Source organism: Triticum urartu, chromosome 5A (assembly GCF_056163025.1).
Source record: "Triticum urartu cultivar PI428250 chromosome 5A, HENAU_Tu73, whole genome shotgun sequence".
Classification (NCBI taxonomy): Eukaryota; Viridiplantae; Streptophyta; class Magnoliopsida; order Poales; family Poaceae; genus Triticum; species Triticum urartu.
In genome coordinates, this window is record NC_141877.1 from 162701860 (window position 1) to 162711265 (window position 9406).

At 44.5% G+C, this 9406-nt stretch overlaps 1 protein-coding gene and 1 long non-coding RNA gene across 2 annotated transcripts; both read right to left on the reverse strand.

The window, feature by feature from the left end:
- Nucleotides 1-1771: 1771 nt before the first annotated feature.
- LOC147970677 (protein FAR1-RELATED SEQUENCE 5-like) lies at nucleotides 1772-3017 on the reverse strand. Its single transcript, XM_087523559.1, has 3 exons — nucleotides 2563-3017; nucleotides 2088-2432; nucleotides 1772-1904 (listed from the first exon to the last, which is right to left on the reverse strand). Exons 1-3 carry the CDS (start codon nucleotides 3015-3017, stop codon nucleotides 1772-1774), a joined length of 933 nt encoding a protein of 310 aa, XP_087379685.1.
- Nucleotides 3018-6637: 3620 nt separating this feature from the next.
- Nucleotides 6638-7831, reverse strand: LOC125532643 (uncharacterized). The gene is made up of 2 exons (XR_015604235.1): nucleotides 6882-7831; nucleotides 6638-6799 (listed from the first exon to the last, which is right to left on the reverse strand). It is a non-coding gene; the product is annotated as an uncharacterized LOC125532643 (long non-coding RNA).
- Nucleotides 7832-9406: the final 1575 nt, after the last annotated feature.

The following is a 9406-nucleotide window of genomic DNA, read 5'->3' on the forward strand; positions in this document are numbered from 1 at the left end:
TGAAAGTGCGTTATATCGACTAGAGGGGGGGTGAATAGGCGATTTTTCTGAAAGTCTTCAAAACGTGGAAGTTATGAAGACAAACAGTAGAGATATGCCTATCACTATGGAGCGGAAGTTAGATTACACTAGGCAAGCCATGGTCAAGAATTCAATAGAGTGAAAGCACAATGACAAGTAGCTGCAGTGTAATAAGGATCAGGTAGGAAGAAGTTATGAAGCCAAACAAATCATACAGTTACGTTGTGAAGACAAAAGATATAGAAAGCATGCAATGGCTTCACAATGAGTAACAGTAAGTAAAAGGAAGTGAAGATGAAACCAGTGACTCGTTCAAGACAATGATGTGTTGGACCAGTTCCAGTTGCTGTGACAACTGTACGTCTGGTTGGAGCGGCTAGGTATTTAAACCTTAGGACACACAGTCCCGGACACCCAATCCTGAACACGCAGCTCAGGACACCAAGTCCTCACCGTATTCTCCTTGAGCTAAGGTCACATAGTCCTCGCCCAATCACTCTGGTAAGTCTTCAAGGTAGACTCCCAAACCTTCACAGACTTCGTTCACTGGCAATCCACAATGTCTCTTGGATGCTCAGAACGCGACGCCTAACCGTCTGGAGGATGCACAGTCCTCAAGTGTAATAAGTCTTCAGATCACTCAGACAAGAAGACTTAAGTGATGCCCAATTTACTCTGGCTCTGGGTGGTTAGGGCTTTCTCCTCGCTAGGAATTTTCTCTCAAAGGCTTCGAGGTGGGTTGCTCTCAAACGACAAAAGCCGTGCTCTGAAATTTGAGCAGCCAACCGTTTATGGTTGAAGGGGTGGGCTATTTATAGCCACTTGGCAACCCGACCTGATTTGTCCGAAATGACCCTGGGTCACTAAGGAACTGACACGTGTCTCAACGGTCAGATTTCAAACTCTCATGGCAACTTCACTTGGGCTACAAGCAAAGCTGACTTGTCCGGCTCTGGACAAGATTCGCTCTCATTGTCTTCACTCGAAGACATAGGTTTTTGGTTTAGGCATCACTTCAGTCATTCTGACTGGTTCTCCTGGACCCCACTTAACAGTACGGTGGTTCCTATGACTCAACACAAAAGAAAAAGAACTACGAAAGATCTAAGTCTTCGAGCTCCATAGGCTTCATAACGTGTCTTCTTTTGTCATAGTCTTCAATGTGAATATCTTCATATACCACCTTTGACTTCAATGTCTTCATACATTTTTAGGGGTCATCTCTGGTAGTAAAACCGAATCAATGAGGGACTTCTACCTGTGTTATCCTGCAATTCTCACAAACACATTAGTCCCTTAACTAGGTTTGTCATCAATACTCCAAAACCAACTAGGGGTGGCACTAGATGCACTTACACTAACTAATAAAGTTTTACTTTAGTAAGCATGTTATTTTTTGTCTTACGACAGGTGATAGAGCTATACCCGGTTACCCATTGTCTCCTGATTCTCTGCCTGCCTCCTGGTTTTGACGCAAGAGTTTACCTGGCTGACAAACTGGTGTAGGTTTTGTCTCTCACTTATGAAGTTCTTCTTGAGCACATAGTTCATGCTCTCACTTCGCTGTGTGGATGTCATTTTGGCGCAGAAAATTTCTTTGAAGTAGGCTGATATCCATCTCTCACGCTCATTCCACATGCCCACCATCGTGGCATCATCGTGGAGGTTGTACTTATCCATCGGCCTTTTCCAGGCAGCCTCAAACTCAGTTGGCATGAGGGGCTAGTTGAGGATTGATGTGAATTCATCCTTAAAGTCTTCGTGCAGGTTGTACAGGTATGCGAGGTGTTCCATGTACTTCTTCATAATGTGCCAGCGACACAGCTTGTGTACTGTGTTCTTGAAGGCATCTGGGATCGTTGAAGCCATTGCCGGGCACTAGTCTGGTAATGAGAAAAGAGACGTGGAGTGGTCAGCAGATGGTGGTGCATATATACAAATAGAACTGACACAACATTTTTACTGTGTTATTTTCCTTTTAATTTTTTGGGGGAGGGGGGTGGTTAGGGGTGGTTTTGGCGGTTGTACCTGTGAGGATGCATGTAGGAGCCTTCCCTCTCATGCACCTTAAAAATGTCTTGAACAACCATCTGAATGAATCTGCATCCTCATCTCTTATCAGGTCGAAACCAAAGAATGTAGTCTGTAAGTGGTTGTTAGTACCGACAAACACCCCATGTGGCATATGGTACTTGTTGGTCTTATATGTGGTGTCAAATGTTACGCAGTCACCAAAGTCCTGAAAGGCCCCTCGGTAGCTTGCATTCGCCCAGGATATGTTCTTAACTCTGTCGGACTCATTGAGTTGCATGTCACAGAAGAATTCCCTGTTTATAGCTTTCATCTCCCTAAAGAAGTTGACAGTCTTCAGGACATCGTCCACATCATCCATTCTTGAATTCTTTGCTTTCCTGCATATTAAAAGTTCATTCAAAAATGCATGTTGAACTGGTGTCAGGTCATGCGTTGCGTAATATGTTTGTACTGACAGAGAAAAAAAGACGGAGGCGGTTTATGGGAGGAGAACAAGTTTGTACTTACAGGTTAATCAGGTCTTTGGAATTCATTTCGAGGAAGTAGCTACCAGGGTCATCACCGCCCAGTATGCTCATGATTTGCGCGTGATCAATGCCTTTGAACTGCAGGTACTTAACGTACTCCAAGATTGTTTTGTCAAAGTTTTTGTGGGAGTGCAAGAAGACAAGCATTTGCAGAGTGAGCTGTAGCCTGTGGTTGTGTTCCCAGACTATCTCTTTTATGATAAATGTTCCATCCTTTTCCTTCTTCAGCCTCATTTTAGCCCCGCAGTTAGTCCTGGCTGTCATTTTGTGCCGCTGTCTATTTGCTTCAGACACCTTTGATTCATATACTCCATTGCACGTGCAATAAAGGTAGGCTCCGGTCTTAAACTTGGGGCCTTTCCTGACAGCAAAACATGCGTGCTTCGCATAGACGTTGTAGAAGTTCTTTGTTTCTTCGAAAGTTTCAAAGCGCATCTCTAGTCTTGGCAGAACATAATTAAGCTTCAATGTTAGGTGGCTGCATGCAATAGTGAGCAAACAAAAACGCAGTTATGAAAATGTTAGATGGGGTGGTCACAATACCATGGCATGGGACTGTGCTTGTATGTTTTTTCTATATGGATACTTACATGTGTATAGCTTTTCGTTGCCTCCTGTGTTTGCCGTTCACCCTGGTGTATGGGCGCGGGTGGTGTCACCCTTGTCACATGCAGCAATGCATCTCTTGGAGGGAGCAATGTTGATGAAGATCTCCGTCTCTCATTGTATGGCCGGCTCCCCTCAGATTCGTTGTGAGGTTGCTCCTGTCTATATGGCTCATATCTTGTACTTTGGAACCTGCTAGAGCAGCCAAAATTTCTGTCTCTTTGGCCTGGTCTTCCCGTCGCAACCGCTTTTGCAGCACAGATGATTGATGCCAACAGAGCGACTGGTGGAAGACTTGTTGCAACCCATCCACGGCTTCCTATCCTTGGCTTTCTGCATGCGCTAGGGAAGGAAAACATTTGTTGTTGTGGATATTGTTGGCCTTGTTGCAACCCAGTAGTGACAAAGCTTGTATTCCTAGATATTTGTGTTTGCTGCATAGAAGAACCTGTCCATGCTTCTGATGATTCCAGTGTATCTTGAAATCTGCCTGTATTGTTGAAGTATCTAGGGGGTATTTTTGGTGTTACCCAACCAGGTGGTGCCCCATATCTTCTTGGCTCATCAAACTCTCACTGCGTGTGCCACCTTGCATGCTTCTGCAATGAATTCAACAGTTTTGGGATTAATCTTTTCTGCATTTTTCTCGTATACATGCTATGGGTAACATGTCATGCACTGAAGGCAATGTACAAGTTGAACTTGCATCGCTGGCCGTTATTTAAACTTTGTTCTCTATTTTGTATCTGGTTTCGTTTTCAGTTGAACTGATGAACGTACATGTTCAACACTGATGTACTGATGTACTATTTTTAGCACTGTTTGTAAACTGAACATTGAACTTCAGAGGTGTATGGATATATATAAAACTGATGCATGTCTTCTCTTTTGTTCATCTATAACTTATGCAACTACACTAGAAGTACTCCTAGTTTATGTATCATTGAACTTACTATGTAACAAGTGTATATTTTTTCAACAACATTCTTTCACTAGTTCGAACTGATGCAACTACACGACATGTACTATTAGAAATAACACCATACAACTTGCAGTGGTAGTTGAACCTTATATAAAGCCTAGTAGCTACTTGGACTGATGCATAAGTTTATGTTTTTTGGCTTTGAACTGAAGCTAGCATATTAGAGGCACTGACAGTAACCTTGACATCCAAATTGTGCATCGAGTGGCAGGGGTGTAATGAACTGATCAAGTTCTTCTTCATAGCAGGACTGATGTACTGACACAAACGTGGAAAGCAGACATTACCTCCAGTGTACTGACTTCTTCTTCTTCCTCTCATGGGTGGCGTACTAGCATGTTCTTGGGAGGCGGCGCCATTGATGCAGCTCCTGCTTGTGGTGGACGTCTGGCGAAGAGGTCCGGGGAGGCAGCACCTTGCGGGGATCACTACCCCAGAGAAGGAGCCCCGGCGACGGAGGGAGGCAGGAGGCGGGGATGATATAGTTATTCTGATAACACTTCCGCACTGCATGCTCAACGCGAGGGCACTGCACTTTCTTTAGCAAGAGCACGGCATTACAGAGACTAGTGAACTTCGCGTCGAAAAAAACTGCGCGTAGTGTTTTTTTGGTACTGTTTTCGCTCTAATTTTTTAACCGTTTATCGGAATGAGGCGTGTAATATACCGTTGGAAAGCTACAGGTTAGGCGCAACTTCTCCATGTTGAACACTTTTCGAGATTCCCGGCGGTTTAAGAGCAGTTTCAGAAATGATGCGGCTCACAAAGAGTGGCTGCGATCGTTTTTTCACGTTTTTTTCTAAATCGCTCGTCGGAATGAGGCAAATGATAAACCGTTGGATAGATATCATCGAGGCGCATCTTTTTCGTAACTATTGTTTTCTATAATTCGTTACGGTTTAAGATCAGTTTCAAATTTACTAAATCGCGGAATTCTGTTTTTCAAAATTTTAAAATTTTCGGTATTGTTTTCCCTCCAGTTTTTTCACCATTTGTCGAAACGAGGCGTGTAATATACCGTTGAAAATCTATGGATGAGGCGCAACTTTCATATGTTGAAATGTTTTTGAGATTCCTCGTGGTTTTAAGTTAATTTTAAAAATCATACGATGGACGACGAGTGACAGTGGCCATTTTTCACGAAATTTTTACAAATCGGTTGTCGAAATGATTTAAATGATATGCCATTGGAAAGATATCGACGAGACGCAACTTTTTCATGTAGAACACTCTCTCTAATTCCTTACGGTTTAAGAGCAGTTTTAAATTTACCGAAATGCAGACACTCTGTTTTTTCGCGACACCTTAATCGACATGGGTACTTCATCCGACTGAAAACTGCACTGCATCGGACGAAAAACCGCACTGCATCGGACGAAAAACCGCACTGCATCAGACGTGTTAGAGAACTGCATGGTTTATTTTATTCAAACGTAATTTTTTTCAAGGACAAGAAAGTAGAGTGCACTTCACATCGGGTGTAAATGAACCACAATACTATCAAGAAGTGAACCACATTACTTTTCTTCGCTTCCGTAACAATTTTTTTGCACTTCCGAGATGAACAACATCATACGGCCGACCGCACTGCTTCATACTGAAAACCGCACTGCATCGGACGTGCAAGCGACTTGCATAACTTTTTTGTCGGACGTAAATTTTCCATGATGAGGAAGTAGAGCACGCTTCACGTCGAGGTGTAAGTGAACCGCAACACTATCGAAAGTGAACCTCGACACTACGAAAAGTAAACCACATAAGATTTTATTGCTTTTTTCATACTTATTATTTTTCATGCGCATAGACTAGGCAGGTGGACCGTATGGGGCTGACCGATTGAACTATATCTAATAAGAAGTGAGCTTCTTTTTGAGATCTTTTTCGTTTCTGTTTACTGAGTGAACCACATATAGGTTTTTATAGGAAACTGCGTGAGACATCAAAGTGAGGTTCAAAATATACATAGCCATTTATTATTTTCACACAGCTACACTCACACATCCACAATCACATTAGTCAACCACATTAGGTTTTATTTTTCAAAGTGTGCACTGCTGTTGCACGCCGTTTGAACCTCTCTTTTTTCATATCCCTTTGAAAAATACCAAAAGGAAAAGTGGACCATTAAACACGATGAGATCAATTGCATTTCTGTTTTTTCTTCATTGTTTTTGGTTGTTGTCCTTTTACTACGTACTGTTCTTTTACATTTTTTTGTTTAGTTTTCGTGTGGAAGGAAAAGCATGTACCACATGGGCGATACAAGCGAATTACATTTCTTTTTTGATTTTTTGTGCATTAGACACAAGAGATGAACTGCATCGAAGGGAAAAAAAGATATAGTCATGTCACTCGTCGGAGTATTGCCTTTTTTGTCTTCAAAGCCGAACCGATGGTTTCTTTTTTGTCAAAAAAAATTGCACTGTTTTTCTCAGCATTTTTTCCCAAGGAATATAAAGAGAACCTCTTGAACGCAAGAAAGTGAACCTCCGACACATGTTAGCACACAGCCAGCTCGCATCATACACAAGTGTTTTCTCAAACAATAAAACCGAACTTCAGAAAAACAATGATATCCTTTTTTTCTCCTTCACACATGTTTCCACATTGCACGTCCATGCGAGCTCCACTGCAAAATATAAAGCAAAATAAAATTATGGCACAAATTTTTGGGGGAGGAATGGGATGGTCAACCGTCGTCGAGGGGGTACCTCCCGAGCTGCATGGCAGCGCCAACTGAGCCGCACTGGGCACGAAGCCGGTACAGGAAGGAGCTGCATGAGGCGCCGCCCGAGCACCACCGCTAGCCATGCGCCGTGCAGTCCACTTGCCCACCCAAGGAGGTCCAGCACAAAGTTGACCTGCTCGCTGAGATCGCGCGGGGTGGCCATGGATGAAGCACATCGGGGGGTGCGGCGCACTGCTCGCGGGATCTAGCAGAACTGCATAAGCAAAATCGAGAATAAAACGAAAAAACTCTTCTAAACCGCACCCGCACGGCGAGGTGCACTGCACGCCGCGGATCAGAGACCACCGTGCGGACTGTAGCGAGCAAGGAGTGTACTGCAGCCACGCCGGCGATAGGGGAAGGGAGTTGCTCGATGGGGCCGCCCTGCCAGAGAGGGAGGGGAAGACCTTGCCCCCCGGCGGCGTTGACATGGTGGAAGGTGGCGGGGCTGGTGGATCCAGCGGACGAAGGGCCAGGAAGATCGGTGATGCAGGGCCGCTGTGGATCCAAGGGCGCCGGCGCGGGACAGGCGGAGGTCGGTGATGCAGGGCCGCTGCGGATCCAGGGGTGGGAAGGATGGATCCAGCCATGGCAGCCAGCAGGAGGTCACCAGGGATCCAGGGAGTCGGGAGCGGAGCCATGGCGTGGGGTGGACGGCGGGTGCGTGGTGGTGCTCGCCAGGACCGGCGGCGCCTTGGTCCCTAACCGACGATGGTTTGGGGCAGAGGGGCAAGCGACCGTCGGGGATCCAGGAAGGGGTTGTGGCCCGTTCTGGTGCGAGAGGAAGGTGGCTAGGGGACGACTGGTCTGGATGCTGCCAGATCCATCGAAATGTAGCCGCCGGGGAGTGGGGGTGGGGGCGGGCTGGATGGAATTGGAGCGGCAGAGGGAGGTGGGAGAAGGTGGGTCGGGGTGGGGGGCTGTTGTCGGCAGGAGGCAGGTGGGGCGGGGCGAGGGCTTTTTTTTTGTTTCTTGTTTTGAGGCGGGTCGGGTCAGATGCGGTGTTATCAGAATAAGCAGTATTATCAGGATAAGAATCTTAGAGGGTGTTATCATAATAGACCCATCCTATATATATATATATATGTGTAGCTTCTGCACAACATCTTCATCATCACTATCAGTACTTCCTACACAGGTGAGTTAGGATGCACTTGATCCCAGAAAGGTATCTATCCTTCTAACCGTAGGAGTGCTTCAAACTAAGAACAATACATAATATCCAACAAAAGAGGATCATGCTACAGCAGCAGGACACATGGCTCAGTCTAGATATCAGTACGAATCAAGTTGTGCATATTTGCTGTTGGCATGAACCACATCGCTGCATGTCGGGTTTGCAAAAGCCATCCATCGCATGGAAGCTTGATGCCTTTCACACACTGAAGATTATCTGGCAACAAGCTGTGTTGACGAATCTCTGGATATGGTGATTCATGAAACCCATGGTATGATGTGTAAACACAGTTCCCCCTGGCGAATGGAAGTTGCATAGCACGGTAATCATCACCGATGATATGATCGATGATTGGTTGGATGATCGGATAATTGAGCCCGAGGAACATGGAGTGGTTGCCGAGGCTGTAAACCGGCCTCCAGTTGAATACGCCTGGCCCAACGTAGCTGGAATCTTTCTCAAACACGAAGTAGCCATAGCCATCAATGTCACAAACGACCCAGGCATTGTACTACATGTGGTTTGATGAAATGGTTTGGTCAATTTGGTACGTGCAAATGAGCATCAAATGATCGCCGTCAGCTGAACGAGCGATAAACCACCACGCATCGGCTGGTATGATTCCAGGTCCTGGAATCGTGAAGGCTAGCGCATTTGTGTCTGCTGCAACAATTCAAATTGGAGACCAAAAGAACAAAAGTAAACAATCATGTTCAGAGTATGTGTGGAATTAAGATTATTATAACAGTGACACATATCATAGACAGAGAATTGCAATGTCGTGGTCATAATCATAGCCCAAGTTAAAAAAAATAAGCCAATGGCTTTCATATTCTAGCAATATATCATGGTTCAAACATCATGTAACAATGAGAGGAAAACAGATATGACAGGGCCTACTCATATTCTACCATAGCACAGTTATCATATCAACTCTAAGCAATAACATGCGTTGTTATAAAAATCCTGGAAATGATAGTAACATATAGCAATCATGAGGTTATACTCATAATATCTATTCCGATAATCATTAGATGCGAATTGTTCTCATATCAACTCTAAGAATAACATGTGTGGTCATAAAAATCTAGGAAATGAGAGGAACATATAGCTATGATGTGGTTATAGACATACTATATATTATAAATTTGTAACAATGAACAGACAGTCGTATTTTAAGGTAAAGAGGAGATGAGATAGAACAATTACACGACGATAGATTCCACTAGTATAGGCAGCTAGTCTGTGCGTCGACCGCATAAACGATGCCATCATACACTATAGCATCAGACAAAAATGTTGGGTGAAGAGGATCGACGATGAGCCATAAC

Coding starts and splice junctions, on each gene's coding strand:
- LOC147970677 (XM_087523559.1), bottom strand. CDS start 3,017: ATGCGCTTTGAAACTTTCGAAGAAACAAAGAACTTCTACAACGTCTAT. Junction 2,433..2,562: donor TCCAAAGACCTGATTAACCT/GTAAGTACAAAC, acceptor TTTAATATGCAG/GAAAGCAAAGAATTCAAGAA. Junction 1,905..2,087: donor TTGTTCAAGACATTTTTAAG/GTGCATGAGAGG, acceptor TCTCATTACCAG/ACTAGTGCCCGGCAATGGCT.